This window comes from Callorhinus ursinus, unplaced genomic scaffold (assembly GCF_003265705.2).
Source record: "Callorhinus ursinus isolate GAN/ISIS: 27379988/994484 unplaced genomic scaffold, GSC_fseal_2.0 scaffold25, whole genome shotgun sequence".
Lineage (NCBI taxonomy): Eukaryota > Metazoa > Chordata > Mammalia > Carnivora > Otariidae > Callorhinus > Callorhinus ursinus.
The window spans coordinates 21,749,452-21,769,595 of NW_027397087.1; the positions used below are offsets into that span (position 1 = coordinate 21,749,452).

Consider the following 20,144-nt stretch of genomic DNA (forward strand, 5'->3'; position numbering starts at 1 on the left):
GCAGCAATTTGCCCAGGGTCACCACACTGTACAACTCTGGGGGAGAGAGGCTTTAATTTTTTTTTAAATTGAAGTATAGGATACATTCAGTAAAGTATAAAGTTTACTAACCTTATATACACAGCCTGATGACTTTTATTTTTTAGGTTTCAGAACTATCAAGAGGTAGAACTTTTATTTTAATCTATGCAGACGAATTTCAAAATACATGCTCTTAATTACTAGGTTATACAGCCTCTCAAAGTAAAAAAAAAAAATGAAGTAAATGATACAAAAAGAAAACAATTATATTAACTTTAAAAAAAAGTATTTTATAGGAGAAAAGCATTGCATAGTTCTATAGGTTCAATACATAACATTTAGTGTTTACAATGAAGATGCAATTGGAATGAACATATCTAAAAAAGGCATTAAAATATACAAAGTACACACTAGTGATAATAGAAGAAGGAATTATTAAAAGTAAATGTGGTCTTTATTTTTTTTTCATTTATTAAGGTTTTCCATAGCCTGATATAGAGCCAGATATTAAAGTATTTCAATGGCAAGTTAAAAAAAGTTGCATTTTTTGATATTAGGCAGCAACACATGAGAAACATGTTAGATCAACTTTATTCAGTTTATTTGGATTCTCTTTATCCTTACTAATTTTTTAAATTGTGTTTCTATTTTTCTTAGCATTTTCTTAATATTTAGCTCATTTTTCATGTATTTTATTTTTTTTAATTTTAATTCCACTATAATTAAGATAGAACGTTATATTAGTTTTAGGTGTACAATACAGTCATTCAACATTTCCATATATCACCCTGTGCTCATCATGACAAGTGCACTCCTTAATCCCCATTACCTGTTTCACCCATCCCCCCCACCCACCTCCCCTCTGGTAAGCATCAGTTTGTTTTCTTTATTTAAAGGTCTGTTTTTCTGTTTGTTCCTTTTTTTCTTTGTTCACTTGTTTCTTAAATTCCACACATGCGTGAAATCATATGGTATTTGTCTTTCTCTCATTCATTTATTTCACTTAGCATTATACCCTCTAATTCCATCCATGTTGTTGCAAATGGCAAGATTTTATTTTTTTTTTATAGTGGAGTAATATTCTTGTGTGTGTGTGTGTGTATACCAATCTTCTTTATCTATTCATCTATTGATGGACAGTTGGGTCGCTTCCATATTTTGGCTATTGTAAATAATGCTGCAGTAGTAAACAGGGGAGCATATATCTTTTATAACTAGTGTTTTCATATTCTTTGGGTAAATACCCAGTAGTGAAATTGCTGGATCATATGGTAATTCTATTTTTTTTTTTGCTTTAAATCTTTTTATTGTTATGTTAACCACCATACAGGTAATTCTATTTTTACTTTGAGGAACCTCCATACTGTTTTCCACAGAGGTTGCACCAGTTTGCATTCCGACCAAGAGTACACAAAGGTTCCTTTTTTTCCACATCCTCGCCAACCCTGCTGTTTCTTGTGTTTTTTACTTTAGCCATTCTGACAGGTATGAGATGATCTCTCATTGTAGTTTTGATTTATATTTCTCTGATGATGAGTGATGTTGAGCATCTTTTCATGTGTCTTTTGGCCACAGCCTGATGAGTTTTTATATACATATACTGTGTCATCATCAACTAGATCAAAATATCGAATGCTCCATTCTATTTTATGTATTGTTTTCTCTATAAATAGTGCCTTCTGGACTTGTTCAACATTGACACTCTGAATCTGTCTATCTAAAAATGGTTCCCTTACATCCAGGGACAACCAAAGAGGCCAACCTACTGGCAGTCACTTGGATGGGCTTCTGGGAGAGCTCTTTCAGTAGGGGTGACTTAGCTGGGGGAGATGTCCCTTCTGCCCCCTTGCATTTCTCTTCCTGCCTTGGTTAGGACAGCTGGCTCTCTTAAAGGCACATTGTGACCATGGAGCAACAATGGGGATGGAAGCCCCAATCAAGGGTGAGACACCATGGAAATAGAAAAGTAGTGTAAGACAATAATCTTTTCCAAGAAGATATAGAGGAATTTGGGGAGGAGATGAACCTTCAGCTGAAACTTAATGATGGGAAGACTTTGAATAAGAAAATATAGAGAGCATTTCACAGCAAGGAGATCACATGAAGAAAGACATGGGGGCAGAATGAGCATGCTCTAAGGAGATCACACTGATAACATTTTTGTATTAGAAAGTGGCAAAAAATTTTGATTAGTGAGACTAGAGCCAGGCTGAGAGTACTGAAATCCAGAAGAGGAGTTATGACTTGATTGGCAGGGAAGAAAATGAAGCTTTTAAAGGAAAAACGACATGATGTAGGTCATATGTCAATATTATTTTGTCAGTGATACACAAAATAAATGGGGCTGGAGAGAAACCCTGGAGTCCATAGGGACTATGGCTCTAGGGACTCAAGCATGAAGTTTGTATGAAAGCTTTGCCTGAGATTGTCCCAGTGAGAATAGGGGGGGGAGAAAGGCCATGAAAAATATTTTGAGGAAAAAAATCAAAAGTCTCAGTGTCTGTCGAAGTACCTGACACACTGTAGAAGTCTGACAAATATTGCTAAGAAAATAGGTATAATATCTGATCTAATCAGGCCTTTGCTGCCCTGGTTTAGCATTTAATTAATAGCTTCCCAAAAGGATTTGCTACCCCAACTATCATATCTTTTAAATTTATCTTTCCTACTATAACTGGATTGACTTACCTAAAGGATTGTTTAGGCCATCTTTACTGCCCTACTCAAAAGTTGTTCCCAATGGCCTAAAGAATGAAATCCAAATGATGGGGCATGGAATGATCCCTCATGATCTGAGTCCAGTTGCCTTTCCAGCCTCATCTCTCACAACTGTTCCCTTGCCAACCCCAATATACATATACACTCACTCTAATCACATAAGAGGATGACTCACACTTAACTGCGCTTCTGACCTATCCTTCAGTACCTGCTAAGGTCTCTCCACTTGAAACACCTTCTCTGCTTTATGTTCAAGCCTTAGTTCAGATGTCAACTTTTCCTTAAAGCCTTCCCTCCCCAGTCACTTCTACTACTCTGTCTTTAGCTTATTACAACACTGACTACAATCTTCCTTTTATCAAAATTAATAGGGAATATGTGATATTTCCCTACTGAATTACAAACACCATAAGAGACTTATTATGTTGTTTTCTATATATGAGAGGCACACAATAAATGCAACAATACAATTGAACATGTGTGGTGAGAATACTAATGCAAAATGGTAGCCTGAACACGAATATTTATCCTCTCCCTCCTGAGAGCCCATTTAAGTAATAGTAAAGGAGTTTGTAAGAGGTGTAAAACCATTACAGCAAAGATAATAAGAGGGCCATTAGCAAGTGGGTAATTTCAACAACTCCCCACTGGATAGATGAAGTAGGGATGAAAGCAGTAAGCAGAGCAGAAGATGAAAACTCAAAACAATGCAATCACCCCAATGAGAGAATATTCATATAGCACTTTACCTCTGAATGGTCCACACACAGACATACACATACATCATCAGAGAGTTTCTCTTTGCATCTGATTTCAGCTAGAGGTTTTACAAAAAATGCAACCACCAGTTTCAACATATAAAACTTAAATGGACTCTAAAAATGTAACATATAATTGTTGAATGTTTATGCCTTGTATGTATGGAATAGGTGATTTTTCTACTGTTATCACTATTAAGTATGATTAGAATACCAGAGATCATAGATGTACAAAGAGCAAAACTGTCTTTAAAGGAAAAACAAATGATTTAGGAAACAAAAGAAAACACTTAAAAAAATTGTAAGTAGAGATATTGGGGAAAGTTCTGAATCCATAAAGCAAAAACAGGATAGTATAAAAAGGGAACCACTGGAGAACAAAGAGGCGTTGGAAGTAAAAATGACTATTGAATTCAAATATAAGCAACTTAAGGTAAATTTGCAAAAATCTCTCAAAATATAGAACAAAAAGCTAAGTTGAGGAAAGTATGAGAGAAAAATTTAAAAAGAGGGTTTTTCTGAATCCTCAGAATTCAGTGAAAGAATTGGACTCTAATGCCCTAAAGTAGAAGTTGAGAAAACTATGGCTGTAGGCCAAATCTAGCCAGCCACCTGTTTCTTTTTTGTTTAAACAGCCCATGAGATATGAATTTTTAAAAAATATAAAATGGTTACATTTTAAATGGATATATAAGTAGTTACATAATAGCCTCGAGTTTTGCCTCCAGGCCCCAAAACCCCAAGTATTTACTATCTGTCTCTTTTCTAAAAAAGTTTGCTAGGGGCGCCTGGGTGGCTCAGTCGGTTAAGTGTCTGCCTTCAGCTCAGGTCATGATCTCAGGGTCCTTCAGCTCAGAGCCCCCACATTGGGCTCCCTGTTCTGTGGGGAGTCTGCTTCTCCTTCTCCCCCTCCCCCTGTTTGTGCTCTCTCTCTTTCTCTCAAATAAATACAACTTTAAAAATTTTTTTTAAAAAGTTGGCTGACTCCTTTCCTGAGACATTCACTGTATGTTATCCATTAATTTCTCTCTGTATCTAAGCACGGTACTGAATAAGACCATCCTTGAAAGGTGTAAAGAAAACAGTCACTCAAACCATTTTCTGTATTTTCTCTGGTTCACATGAGGAATTCTGACTGAGAAAGTCTATGTGACTCTGCATCCAACCAGTTGGAATCCTCAAATGATAATACGGAGGGAAGAAAATTATTAAAGGAATTACTTACACAAATTTTCAGAGCTGAAGGGAAGCAATAGTCTTTAAATTGAAATGCTCACCAAAGGCCCAACACAATGAATTTAAAACTATACACAAAGGCATTTCACTGTGAAATTTTAAAACACTAGAAGGGTGCCTGGATGGCTCAGTCAGTTAGGCGGCTGCCTTCAGCTGGGGTCATGAACCCAGAGTCCTGGGATCGAGCCCCACATCGGGCTCCTTGCTCAGCGGGGAGCCTGCTGCTCCCCCTGCTTGTGCTTGCTCTCTCCCTCTCTCCGCCTCTCTCTCTGTGTCAAATAAATAAAAAATATTTAAAAAAATAAAAAATAAAACACTAGGACAATTATGAAACATTTCAGAGAAAGAGAAAAGAATCAAACCCAAAAGAACGAGAAACAGACTTCTCAACAGCAGCACGATGCTCAACAATGTTATCATGAAGCCATGCCTTCAAGCTTCTGAGGAAAAATTATTTTCAACCTAGAATCCCATGAATGGCCAAACTATTGGCCAAACATAAGTTGGCTATTTATTCATCTGTCATAGCTTGAAGTCAGTTTGGGACATGGGTGTGTGGGCTTATTCAGCAACATGGGAATAATGGCCAGAATAACAAACAGAAACAGTTAAAAAGTGGTTTCTCCTGGGAAGCAGGAATAGGAAGAGAGAAGTAGAGCACTAGAGTCTGTCACTTTCCATTATAAGCTCCTTTATACTATCTCAGTTTTAAACTATGTGTGAATTTTTTCATGAGATAATTCTTAAATATTTATTAAAAATAGGGGTAAAGCTATGCTCACAAAAAAAGTTTATAGGGTCATATTTACAGGAAAGGTGAAAGCAAAGAAACATAAACTAAAATGCTGGTGATAGATTTTTTGGAAAAAAATAAGAATGTAAGTCTATAAATGCATAAAATAGTAGAGTAAAAAAAATTTGCCAGAGGAGTAACCAAATGTTCAATGAAGAACAAAGGTATTGGTAAGTGTCAATTTATTCTATAGTGTCCATAAAGAATGTGAAGTAAGGTTCCTAGAAATTCTGCTGGTGGATGCAGGGAAAAAACAATGCAGGTACATTTCAGAAAGTAGCTTTATTGAGATATATTTCACATACCATATGATTGACCCATTGAAAGTGTACGATTTAATGGTTTTTAGTATTTTCATAGAGCATGCAACTACTGTCACGATTTTAGAACATTTTCATCACCTCAAAAAGAAACCTCATGACCTTTAGCAGTCACTCCTAATTCCCCCTCAACCTCACCAGTCTCAGGCAACCTCCAATCTGCTTTTTGTCTCTATAGATTCATCTATTTTAGACATTTAATGTAATCGTATAATATGTGGTCTTTTGTAATTGGCTTCTTGCTACTTTTTTGCAGTTCACCCGAGTTGTAGCTTGTATCAGCACTTCATTTCTTCTTAGAGCTGAAAAATAACCCATTGTATGTATATACACCATTTTTTGTATCCATTCATCTGTTGATAGACATTTGGGTTGTTTCTACTTTTTGACAATGATTAATGGCTCTATGAACATTCATGTACAAGTTTTTGTGTGGACATGTGTTGTAAGTACATTTTAAAATAAAACTGTGTAAAAGTCAAATGGCTGTGTAAAAGTTAACGGTATCTTTATTTTTTATTTATTTTTTTTAGAGAGAGAGCGTGAGTGGGGGTGGGAGGGCAGAGGGAGAGGGAGAGAAAGAATCCTAAGCAGGCTCCAATGCCCAGCACGGAGCCAGACACAGGGCTCGATCTCACAACCCTGAGATTATTACTAGAGCTGAAATCAAGAGTCAGACGCTTAACTGACTGAGCCATCCAGGTACCCCAGAAAGGTAATTTTACAAGAATAAAGCATTATATAAATAGAAAGTATCTTAGCATTTTTATTTACATGTTTTATGTCTGCTTTCTCTATATAGTTATTTTCATCAACAAACATAAAAACAAATTATAGATACATAGTCATGGGAGGAAAATCCGCACAGTAAAAAAGATACATAGTGAATTATAAATCTCTCTCTCATCCTTGTCTCATCCTCCGAGAAAATACTGCAGTTCCTTAGGTCGTTCCAGAAGTATTTTATGCAAATACCAGCATATGAGAGAGCATTTTTTTGTTTCTGTTTTTACACAAATAGGTGCATCATACACACAATGTTCTGTGCCTTTGCTCCTTCATCAGTATATTCTGAAACTAATTCTCTATTAATACATATATATCTGTTTCTTTTCAAATATCTAATGAGGATTTCATTGTATGGCTGTACCATAATTTACTTAGTGCTTTTTTAATGGGGTGTCCCCTACTTCTTCCTAGCTAACAGAATTCTGATTTTATTCAAATAGTGGATGACAATGTGTGTCAGGGATAGATGGCCACTCCCCACCCCCAGGGACTGAATTCTGATTCTTCTAAGCCTCATAATTCCATTCTCCTTACCAAAAACTGGGTTAGAAATACGTACATGACACAATTCTAGCCCAAGAGATAAGAATCAAAGTCTCCTGGGAGAACTTTTGAAAAGGGTGCTTCCCTTTTCAAAAGAGACACGTGGGGGAGAACTCTCCGTTTTCTACCTATGGACATCATTGCGTGAGGCTATGACTTTTGGAACTGCTGCAAGCATCCTGTAACCTGGACAGAGAGCCAAGAGAATCCCAGAGAGGCTGGGTCACACATGACTGACTGTTCAGCTGCTGTGGTCACACTCATTCCCCTATCTGATTCTTATGATTAGAGATAATAAATATCCTTATTGTCCTAAGCCAATATTAGTTGTTACTTCAAGTCTTTTACTTGAACCCAAAAGCATCTTAAATGGTATACTTCCTTAGAGGGGCTAAATTCCCTATGATCTCCCTGACATTATACCCTAAATGCCTAATATCTCCCTGATAGTCATTCCCTAGCATCTGGTGTTTCCCTTTCATAATGTTCAGTACACTGGCATTTATTTTGACACATTCATAGGGGTCCATAAGGGACAGTGAGCTTTGGTGAGGGACTGTGGCCATCTCATTAGCAAACATCAGAAAGTGCCTGGAAACAAATATAGAAAACTATCAAACCAATTTTTTATGTGTTTGTAGAGGTGGAAGACTATAAATTTATGGATAAAAACACATAGGAAACAATACCAGAAGATTGCACAGTGATGGTTTTATGGTAATTAAATTACAGCTGATTTTCATTTCTCTTAAAAATATATATAATACATATTATATATGTGTATATATAAAAATATAATTATATATGAAATATTTATAATTGTTTTATTTGTCAGAATTTCCAGAACCAGGGTCTCTACTAGGCAGGTAGAAAAAAAGAAAATTTTACTACTTTGAAAAGGACACTCTGACAAACAAGTAATATGCTCAGAAAGGGGCTCCTCAAACAGACACAGAGTTCACCTAGAATGGTGTAGTATGCACAACAGAAAGGACCCTGTGTTCCCACATTTTGAGATCCGCATTTCCCTACAGAACATATGCGTGAACATATACACATTATGTAAATGCAGCTGGCCCTGTTGTTCAAACATGGGGGTTAGGGGTGCAGTTGAAAATCTGCGCATAACTTTTGACTCCCCCAAAACTTAATTGCTGATAGCCTACTGTTGACCAGAAGCCTTACGGATAACATAAACATAAATCAAGATAGCAAATGTGCTTATTGTTTATTGTGTATGTCATATATATTAAATACTGTATTCTTAAAATAAGCTGAAAGAAAATGTTAAGAAAATCATAAGAGAAATATATTTATAGTACTGTACCATGTTTATAAAAAAAAATTCCGCATATAAGTGGACCCATGCAGTTCAAACCTGTGTTGTTCAAGGGTCCACTGTATAATATGCTGAGTATGACTACTAAGGATACAAACCATGGGAATATGAGGAATGGAGTGAGCTGTCTTTCCAGATGCCCAGGCACTGTGCTCATACACAGTAGTCCATCTTCCCTCCCATAACTTGCCTCCATTAGTCTCATCTGAGCAACTGTCAGTACAGATTTTACTATAATTTGCTATGAAGCATTTACTTCAATTTGGAGTCTTTCCTGTTTGTTAATCTACCAATAACAGTTCTCTGCAAAAACTTTCTTTGAACTTCATGTTTTCTCAAAGATACAAAGGCTCCCTTCAACTTCTGACCACAATTTCTATTTGGTTAAATGCCCAATAACCAAGTTTTGACTGTAATATATTATCTCTATAAATTTTTTATGTGAATACATTCAATTGAAAATATTTTATGCTATGTATAAATAATGATATAAATGACAAAGAGGAAAATAGGGGACCACACATAATAATGTCCTTTATACAGAAAATACTCAATCACCATGTGTTTTCAGTTCTATTCTAGCTGTGATGAATTAGCATTGATCTAAACACAGATTTATGTAGTTGTTGCAATAAATTTGCAAAGTTCTGATGGAAATAAATGTGCAGCCTATGATCCCAGAGTAAAGCAACACTGGCTAGAATATTTGGGAATAGTGAAATTGTGGTAAAAGAAACAATGAGTAAAAGACAGTAAAAGACCCTAAGTTGCTCTATCATTTACAAATGGCCTTCTTATTTTTGTGTTAACACCTCTAATTCAAAAGTAGTACCAATTTTCAAGCATCTTTTCTAGAAGGAAATCAAGATCAAAAATAATATTTTTAATTCTAATTTTAAATTTAAAAAATTCTGAATTTTAATTACAATTTAATTTCCTCTAACAGCTTTGACTTATTTTTGGCTTTTAAAGAATCTGTCCATTTTAGCTGTTAAAATTGTTGCCATAAAGTTGTCCATATTACATTATTATTATTATTGTCTGTGGGATGTACCTTTCATTCTTTTTTTTTTTTTTAAGATTTATTTTAGAGATAGAGAGAGTGGGGGAAGGGGCAGAGGGAGAGTGAGAGGAAGAGAGACAATCTCAAGCAGACTCCCAGCTGAACTCAGAGCCTGAGGTGGGGCTCGATCTTACTACCCCAAGATCATGACCTGAGCTGAAACCAAGAGTCAGTCACTCAACTAACTGAGCCACCCACGTGTCTTTCATTCTTGGTAGTGGTCATTTGAATTTTCTCTCTTATTTGGGCTAGCTACAGCATATCAATTTTATTAATCTTTTCAAAGAACCACTTTGGTTTCATTTATTTTCTTGACTTCTTATACATTTTCTATTTCATTGATTTCTATTATTTCTTTCCCTCTACTTTTTTTTCTAAGAAACTTAGATCACTGATTTTAAGTCTTTTTTCTTTTGTATATAGGCACTTAAAGGTGTAAATTTGTCTCCAAGCACCGAATTAGCTTATCCCATATTTCGATAATGTTACTTTAATAATCAGTTAAAATGTCTTGTAATTTTCCTTATGATTTCCTTTTTGATCCATGGCTTAAAATATGTTGCTTGGGGTGCCTGAGTGGTTCAGTTAAGCATCTGCCTTCGGCTCAGGTCAAACTTGGGATGAAGTTCCACATTGCATCGGGCTCCCTGCTTCTCCCTCTCCCTCTGCCTCTGCCTGCTGCTCCCTCTGCTTGTGCTCTGTCAATTAAATAGAATCTTAAAAAAAATGTTGCTTAATTTCCAAATATTTGTGGATTTCCCAGGTATATTTGTATTATTGAATTCTATTTTCAGAGAACATGTTGAATCTCAAGCCTTTTAAATGTATTCAGACTCGATTTATGGCCCAATATATGGTCCATCTGGGTGAATGTTCCATAGGCATATAAAAAGAATGTATATTTTTCAGGTATTAGGTGTAGTCTTCTATACATGCCAAATGGGCTGATTGATAGTGTTGTTCAGATCTTTTATGTATTTACTGACATTTTTTGTCTATTTATTACTACTGAGAGGGGAGTGATAAAATCTTCAACTATTCTGAATTTATTTCCCTACATCTGTCAACTTTTGCTTTATAATTTTGAAGCTCTTTTATCAGGTGTGTCTTCCTGATGACTAAGCCCTTTTATGTTCACGAAATGGCCTTCTTTATCTCTAATAATACTTTTCATCCTAAAGTCTACTTATCTAATGTTAATACAGCCTTACCAGGGTTTTTGTTTGTTTGTTTGGGGTTTTTTTTTTTTTTTTTGGACTAGTGTTTGAATGGTGTATCTTTTTCTGTAGTTTTACACTTGACCTGTGTGTGTCTACTATTAAGAGCATATGCTTGAATCTTGCTTTTTGGGGGTACTTATTTAGATGGTTGGCTTTACGACCATCATCTTTCTATTTCTATTCTATTTATCTTTATTCCCTTTTATCTTTTTTAAAAATTATTAATCAAGTATTTCTTGGTATTCCATTTTCTTTCCTTTATTGGATTTTCACCTATAATTTTCCATTTTAATTTTTTTGTGGCTGCTCTGAGGATTATAGTATGCACCCTTAAGTATCACAGTTGTAACAGCCAGAGTTGGGCCACCTAGATCTCTTTCAAGAGAACCTGCATAGCTGATTGACAGCCTCTGGCTGACCATGCATCTTTGAATCTACCCATTGTGTTCTCCTGGGCATAGCAGTGATCTAGAGCTTGGCCATTCATGCCCAACACAGGACTTCTCTAACAGACAATCTTTCCTGGGAAACTCTTCATCAGCTTGGATAAGACTTTCTCAGAACTGTGCTGCAACGTGAGGCTCTTCCTACCCAATCTTTCCCCTCTCCCTGCACAAGTGTTAGGCCTGCATCATGATGAGATGGCTCTTCCCATCTGTGTGTCCTCCCGCTTTAACCTTCACAGGTGCTTGCCCAATAAACCTCTTGTGTATCTAATCCCATCTGAGTGTCTCTTAGAAGACCTAAACTAACCAGATGGTATGGGTGGTGGGGTTTTTAGGACAGTCCACACTTACCTGCTGTCAAGGAGCTCCTCATCCTGAGCAGAATGTGGGACACATATAGTCCCTGGCATAACATGGTGGCTCAATTCATAAAGACTTCTCCATTGGTATCCTGGGGAAATGCCCTGGCTAAAATTCAGCTTGTAGTGAGTCCACTTGTTCTGTGGATCCACTTAGTAGTCATTTCCCTGGTTTTCAAGTGTAAAATTGGAATTGACATACTGGAACTTGGATCCCCTCACCACCACCACCATGTTGAATCCATGGCTTGTGGGATAAGAGCTATCAAAGTGAGAAAGCCAAGTGGAAGCCTCTGAAACTGTCCTCCCTCTGGTCATGGTAATAAATCTAAAACAACTTTGATTATATATGACAACAAAAGCACAAGCAATAAAAGAAAAAATAAACTGAACATCCTCAAAATTAAAAATTTTTGGCTTCAAAGTATACCACCAATAAAATCAAAACACACAATCCACGGAATGGGAGAAAATTTTTGCAAATCATGTGTTTGACACGGATTTGTATCTAGAAATACTAAGAACCATGAAAACTCAATAACAAAAACACAAATAATCCAATTACAAAATGGGCAAAGAATCTAAACAGACGTTTCTCCAAAGAAGATATACAAATGGCCAATAAACTCATGAAAAAACGTTCAACATCATTAGCTATCAGAGAAATGCAAATCAAAACCATAATGAGATACCATTTCACACCCACTAGGAGGGCTGTAATAAAGAGACAGATAATAACAAGTGTTGTCAAGGATGTGGAGAAATCAAAACTCACATACTGCTGGTGAGAATATAAAGTGGTACAGCCACTTTGGAAAACAGTTTGGCAATTCCTCACATGACCCAGCAATCCGACTCCTAGGTATATACTTCCAAATGAAAATATATGTCCACACATTATTCGTGATAGTTAAAAAGCAGAAACAACCCTGATGTCCGTCAACTGATGCATGGATATATAAAATGTGGTTATCCATACAATGGAATATTATTTGGAAATAAAAATAAGTGAAGTATTGATACATGCTATAACATGGTTGAACGCTGGAAACATTATGCCTAGTGAAAGAAAGCAGACACAAAAGTCCACATACTGTATGAAACCATTTATATGAAATGGCCAAAATAGGCAAATCTAAGACATAGAAAGTAGATTGGTGGTTGTCTGGGAAGAGGGGCAGGTGTTGGGGAAAAATGGAGAATGACAGCTAGTGAGTATGGGTTTTTTTTTTTCAGGCTAATGAAAATGTTCTAAAAGCTGATTTTGCTGATGTTTGCACAATGCTGTGAATATACTAAAAACCACTGAATGGTACACTTTGAGGGGGTGAATTGTATGTTATGTGAATTATATTTCAATAAAGCTGTTTAAAAAAACAAACAAAAATCTTGCAACCTGGTGGAAATGTCAAAGATTAGTACCACCACTAAAGCCCTAAAGGATATGAGGGTGGTTCCTATAACAGGTTCCTTTAATTCTCCAGTCTAGTCCCTGCAGAATCCAGACAGACTTTGGAGAAGGACTATACATTCAAGCTTAACCAAGTAATAGCTCCAGTCGCCTGCTGGTTCCCGAACACAAGGAGTCCAGAGTGCCCTGGCATTAGCTGAAGACTGGGGTTTGATGGGATTCACTATGTCCCCCGGTCGAGTGTGCTCCCTCTGGGAACTCAGACCTCTACCTCAGTAAAGCCCAGAGTTCCAGGGTTGGGAAGCATATAGTCTTCCAGTGTGTCTTTGGAAATGATGACAGGTAGGGCCACTCCTACTTCTACTCCTTTGTTCTGGGTCCCATGTATACTTTCTGTTGCAAACACAGCTTCATGTTGAAGTCTCTGGTTTAGTGAATAAATTGGCACCCCATCTTTGCAGACTATTGCCTCCATGTTGGTGCTTCAGCTGTGTCTTCAGTAGGCCATTCCAGTGTCCTGTGAGGCTCCTGCTTCTGGATGATGTAGCAGGTGATGCAACCAATGGATCCCATGCTCATGAGTTCATTCCTGCACCTCTTGCACTATGAATTGGGTCCCCTGGAAGGTTGGAATGTTGTGTGGATTTCTATCTCTATAAAACATCCATCTGTGAGCCCCCAGACAGTTGTGCTGGTTGAGGTTCTGCAGACTGGAAAGGCAAACCCATACCCAAAAGTAATCTGAGAACAAATTACTGGCCCTTCCAGAATGGAAGGGACCCAATTTAGTAAATTCACCCCAAAATGGCTACAGTTTTATTTTCTTAAAAAATATTTGTCTGGTTTTGGCATTGGTACCGCTGGCCTCATGAATGAACTGGGACATGTTCCCTCCTCTATCTTCGGCAAGACATTATGTAGAATTAGAATTATTTATTCCTTAAATGTGTGACAGAATTCAGCAATGAAACCACCTGGGCCTGAAGATTTCTTTATTGGAAGGTTTTTAACTATTTTCAAATGCAGTTTCCCTAAGAGCTATAGAACTCTTCAGGCACTTTTTATCTTCTTAAAGTATACATATCTTTTAAAAGGAATTGGTTGATTTCATCTAAGTTAATGAATTTATGGACACAGAGTTGTTCACAGCATCCCTTACTCTTCATTTAATGTCTGTAGGTTCTTGATGAATTTGCTCTGTTTTTTATTTGTTGTTGTCTTTTTGGCTATATCTATTATTTTTTAGTGGTTGCACTAGGGATTACAATACACATAGTTAACTTTTTGTGGACTACTTAAAGTGAGTATCAAGCCACTTTAAGTAATACATAGACGCCCTAAAACCAAAAAGGTTGCTTTATCCTCCCTCTCCTATGTTATGGTTGTAATACATATTATACCTACATAAATCTCACCAGTGTTATAATTTTTGCTTTCAACAGCCATTAATATTTTAAGTTACTCAAGAGGGGAAAATAAAATATTATAATAACCGATATTTACTCTTTGTTGCTTTTTCTTCATTTCTGAAGTTAAATTTACCTCTGGTATCATTTACCTTCAGCCTAAATAATTTCTTTTAGAGTACATCTACTGGCAATAAATTCTCTTATTTTTCCTCAGTTTAGAATACCTTTAGTACACTATCATTCCTGAAGGATATTTTTGTTGACTCTTCTTTCTTCCTTTGCTATCTTAATTATGTTGTTTCATCATAGCATCTGAAGAGAAACCTTTAGCTACTTAAATCATTATTCCTCTACCATTTTTCCAGGCTGTCTTCAAAATTTCCTCATTATCTTTGGTTCCAGCAATTTGACTCTGATGTGTCTGAGCATGATTTTCTTTGCACATACTCTGTGTTTTGCTGAATTTCTTTAATCTGTAAAGGCATTTCTTTCACCAAGTTTGGAAATTGTTGGCCATTATCTCTTCAAGCATTTTTTTCCCACCAATGTCTTTTTCTTCTTCTGAGATTTCAATGACCCAGATATTAAGCTCTTTTAATATTGTCCACAGGTCCCTCAGGCCCTACTAATTTTTTTTTCAATCTTTATTTTCTGTTCTTCAGATTAGATCATCTCTACTGCTTACCTCCAAGTTCACTAATGCTATTAACTGTTATCTTCACTTTGCTATTGAGCTCATTTGGTGAGTTTTAAAATTTCAGGGATTATATTCTTACTAATATTTCTATTTCATTCTTTTTTGCAGTTTTTATTCTCTGCTGAGAATATCTTCCCATTCATTTCAAGAGTGTTTACCTCTATATCATGGAGCATAAATATAATGGTTATAATAGCTGTTCTAATTTGGTAGTTGTTCTACTAAATTCCAATGTTTGCATCATCTTGCTATTGGCACTTGTTGTCTTCTTTTGAGAATTGGTCATATTTTTGTGGTTTGTTGTATGTAAAATAATTTTAGACTCACTTTGAATATTATGTTGTGAGACTTTGGATCCTGCTAACATCCTTAATACCTGTACAGTTGTTTATAGCATCAGGTTAAGTTCAATGCCCTATTATTACATCATGGCTAAAACTGGAAGAGTCAAATTTTTTTAATTCTTGAAAAAAATAACAATAGCTGAATACCTCTTTAATGTGATAAAAAAAATAAAAGGCTATGTTTAATGGAGGAAAGCTAGATTAATTCCCATTAAAATTGGAAACAAGACAAATAAACATCCATCCCTATTACAGCTAAATATTAGTTGACACGTGCAAGCCAATGATATTAGAAAAAAAAAGAGTAAGAGGTACAAAAAAATTTCAATACATTGAAAACACATATATTTCTAAGAAAAACACAATAAGTAAAATCATAATAAAAGTGTAAATAAGTAAAACACTCAACCACTTGGGAATTTTAAAATTCTCTCCTAAGCAATACTTGTGCCAAGAAGCAATCAAAAACAGAGGTTACCAAATTGGGAATTTATTCTGGTGAAGGTAAGCCAGAAATTTAGCTTAATTTTTCCCCATATGACTATCCAGTTGACTCAATACCATTTCCTCAAGAATCCAAAATTTCCAAACTGATTTAAAATGCTGTTTTCATGCCATACTAAACAGGGTAAGGGAGATCTCCTCTACATAAGAAAAACCAGAAGCACTCTATTTGGTGCTGTTGGCTGGATCTTCAGTAACAGTTTCTCAGATTTGCTTCAGCAATGTCTTCCCTTCCAATTCACTTTATTAAAACAAAACAAAGCAAATAAAAAAATCTTCAAATGTGGGATACAGAAGAGAGGTTTCTATTTTCCTGACTGAAGTCCGGTGTGGCACCATACAAGCCTCCAGAGAGGGGGGGTGCTTCAGGCATGGTCAGCTACATCAACCATTGCTGAGCATGTAAGGAGGATGAGATTAGATGAATGCAGCAACACAGAGGTCAGTGGTGACCTTAGTAAGAGCAGGTGTATTCCAATGATGCAGGTGTAAGTTAGATTAGAGTGGGTTAAGGAATGCTTTAGAGAAGCAGATATGATGGGGGAAGGCAACTCTTTAAGAACGTTGATTATTCAGGTAAACAGAGAAATAAGTTCAAAGCTAAAGGGGAAGATGAGGTCAAGGCAGGACATTTAAAGGATGGAATGTACAAACGGGAACAATCCAGCAGAGAAGGGAAGATTACTGTTTGCATCTCTGTCACTGCTGGGAGGGTGTTGATTCTGGCATCAGCAATGACTCTGACAAATTGGTACAAAGAGACATTGTCACTTGAGAGCCCTCCTGAGGAGTCTGAAATAACTGCTGATTTGGAGTTTGTTCTTACGGCAGAAGGAGGAAGGGTGAAGGGGAAGGCAGGAATGTGAATGAAGGGTGTACAAGGAGAAATGCATCTACTTAGTGGTAGATCTCTTGTCCTCACCATCTCTTGTCCAGATCAGTCTATTCAATAAATGACTGGGGAGACACAAATATTGCATGATCTTTAGGGGAAAACACCAAAATCTGCTAAATTGAAATAAGACTACCATACAGTCTCTAAATCAGAATTAAAGTAGAATAAGATAATTCCAGGTTTATAATTGTCTTTTACCTCTTTGTTGCCTTACATATATATATATTTTTTTTCAGGTAAATGGTTCCAAGACCATGTCATCAAGGGGATACCTAGATTTAACTCTTTTTAAATTTTTAAAAATCTAGACAAATTCTAATAAGATACATTTTAGAATGTTATAAATGGTAACTTATCATTCAAACCTATTGAGAAAAACTTTTTGCTGTTTTACTGAAATAAAATACATACTTACTCTGAATAATATTTCTTCATTCCATTTTGGATTCAAAGTCTAAAAGACAATAAACATAATATAACTAATTTTTTAAATATTTTGTCATACAAAAATAAAACAAAGTATATTTAAAAATTTTTTGAATACTGCTAAGTCTAACCTTTTTAATGGTTTTCGTTTGCACACTTGTAAAAACTCCATTCATTGGGTCATATAACGTCACTCTCACATAAGGATCACTGTTAAAATAAAAAATAAATTAATAATTGTTGCTTATTCTCAAACTCAGATTGCTCAAACTACAAAAATCAGATTTTTCCTTGTTAGCAATTTTTATAATTATTTCCTATGCTTAGAAGGAAGGGTTCCTTAGGCAGGAATAAGTAATTATAGTAGTTTTTGCATCTTGTTAAAAAGCTAAAGTACTGTGTTAGTAAAATAGACAAAGAATTGGAAAGAAAACTTTTTAATCTAATTTAATGATTTCTAACCTTTTTGGATTTTTTGAAATTTTGTTCAATTTTTATTACATTCTTTCTTCTTTTGGGTTAAGATGGTTAATTTAATGATTCTCAAGACTAGCTTTGCAAGACCTCAGGTTGTTCCAAGTTATCTCACGGGTGTAAACTTTTTTTTTTTACAAAATAAGACAAAGTGCTTTCTGTTGAAAATAATTATGTGTCATGTAACCCTTTCTACAAAGAGACATGGAAAAAAAAATCTTGTGATATTTAAGTTTGTGAAGCAAAAGACTGTCAACACTTTACTTGTCCATGGTCGAATTTCTCCAATTTCCTCTGGGGATCCTAAATACTCATAATTCTCCACCACCAACTCCCCCTCCCATTTCCTCATACAACCTTACCTCTTACTTTAATTGACAAAAATCAAAGCCATCAGACCACACCCAACCTCCTGGTATTTATCATAACTCATCCTTACCCCTAACCTGAGTGATTCAGGTATTGTGCCCCCTGTTTGCGGCCAATTCCTCTTTGTGCATGTTGCTCCCACCTGCTCTGGAAACTTGCATCATCTGTTTTCACTTTTCCCTTTTATATTTTCAGCTTTTCTTTTGATTTTTTTCCTAATCATATAAATACATTTTTAAACTCCCCCCTCCTTAACTCTCCCTCCTTCCTCCAGCAGAGTGAGCTAGATTGTCTTTCTTCCCATCTCAAACTTTCCAGGAAAATAATCTGCAATAATATTAATAACAATAATGACTAATACTTACATAACATTACACTGTGCCAGGCACCATTCAAAACAGTGTGTGTGTGTGTGTGTGTGTGTGTGTGTGTGTATAAAATTAACTCTTGGAATCCTTATAACTACCTATGAGGTAGGTATGATTATTGTCTTTATTTGGTACAAAGAGATAGGTCAGTCAACTCATCGCAGATCATACCACTAGTAAGCGCAAGGATGAGAACCAACACTCAAGCACCTGGCTCCACAGGCCATGTTCTCAGCCACATAGCCAACCACCTCCCTTTCTTCATTTCCTCAACTCCCGCTGCTCTGGAAAGCCCTAGAATTTGGTTTTTACCTCTTTCCTTCTGACCCATTCCTCTGAAACTGCTCTCTAAAAGTCACCAATTTGCTAAAGCAATCAACACCTTCCAGGCATGTATTTTGCTGGTCCTATTTTTGATACTACTAACTACTTTCTCTTTGAAACTAATCTCATTTGCTTTCATGACACACCCCCTTTCTGGTTGTCTTCATACTATTCTAACTGTTCCCTCTTGGTCTCTTTCTTAGGCTCCTCTCCTGCAATTTACCAGTTAAATACTGAAATTCCCTAAAGTATTGCCCTTAGCCTTTTGTTCCCTCAACATTTTCCCTTCACAATCTGATCTATGGCTTTAACAACTACGTACTCTCAAACATAAATATTAATGTGAATGTAAATACAAATATATATCCTCGATCTCACCACCCAGCTAGACACTTTCACCTGGATAGTCCACAGACAATGTCTGTTTCAGGGTTTTGCCCATTTTTTTTTTTTTTGCCTTTTCCATGTTACTTATTCACAGTCAACTAACTACATGAAGGGGATAAATGAATTTGTAGGAGCTTTTGTAGAAAATGGTGTATAGGTGGAAGGGTGGGACTGAAACAGAAAATAATCTTACACACAACTGTTTAGAAGATTTACAGATATCCTTTAAAAAAAATAGTATCCTCTGAGGGTAACAAAGGAAGATAAAATCATCATGAATAAAATAAGCTAGCAACTTCCTATCAATGCTTGACCCAAAACAAAAGTCTCAGAAAATGGTTTGCATTTTCTGTCATGATTTACAGATACTCATGCAATACATATTTCCAACACAGAAAAATTAAGACTAACACTGAGTAACAGATTAATACAATGCGGAGGGAAGTTGAGTACATGAAAATAGCTATCATCTGGTAGCAAAAATAGATTTATGCTGATGTTGATATCAAAATTAAAGACATTCAAGTAAATTATTCCAATACATTACAACCATTATTCCTAACATCGTAAGAACAACTTCTTACTGTTCCTACTCAGAACTAAAATGTCTGAGAAGGGTTTTACCCATTTTTTAATTGGCTGTTTTATCACATTATTTTTGAGTTGTAAGAGGTTATTATATATTGCGAATTAAAGTCTTCTATCAAATGTTTTGTAAGTATTTTCTCCCAATCTGTGGCTTGCCTTTTCCTATTCTTACCTGTGTCTTGCAAACAAAAGTTTTTAATTCTGATGAAGTATATTTTAACATTTTTCTTCCTTTATAGTTCATACTTTTTAAGTCCCATTCAAGAAATCTTTGTGTAACCCAGTAGAGCACAAATTTTCTATGTGTCCCTGTAGAAGTTTTATAATTTTAGCTCTTATTAAT

At 35.8% G+C, this 20,144-nt stretch overlaps 1 protein-coding gene across 4 annotated transcripts in view; it reads right to left on the minus strand.

Moving 5' to 3' along the window:
* Positions 1-20,144, minus strand: part of NEDD4 (NEDD4 E3 ubiquitin protein ligase) — a 143,497-nt gene that overhangs the window by 78,213 nt on the left and 45,140 nt on the right. For 3 of the 4 annotated variants that reach the window (XM_025884386.2, XM_073877050.1, XM_025884385.2), the window contains exons 3-4: positions 17,423-17,501; positions 17,281-17,319 (exon numbers count right to left, since the gene is read on the minus strand). In XM_025884386.2, coding sequence (XP_025740171.1) covers positions 17,281-17,319; positions 17,423-17,501 — 118 coding nt within the window. Of the gene's footprint in view, positions 1-16,892; positions 16,928-17,280; positions 17,320-17,422; positions 17,502-20,144 lie in introns of all 4 variants that reach the window. The other variant, XM_073877049.1, reaches the window with a different exon arrangement.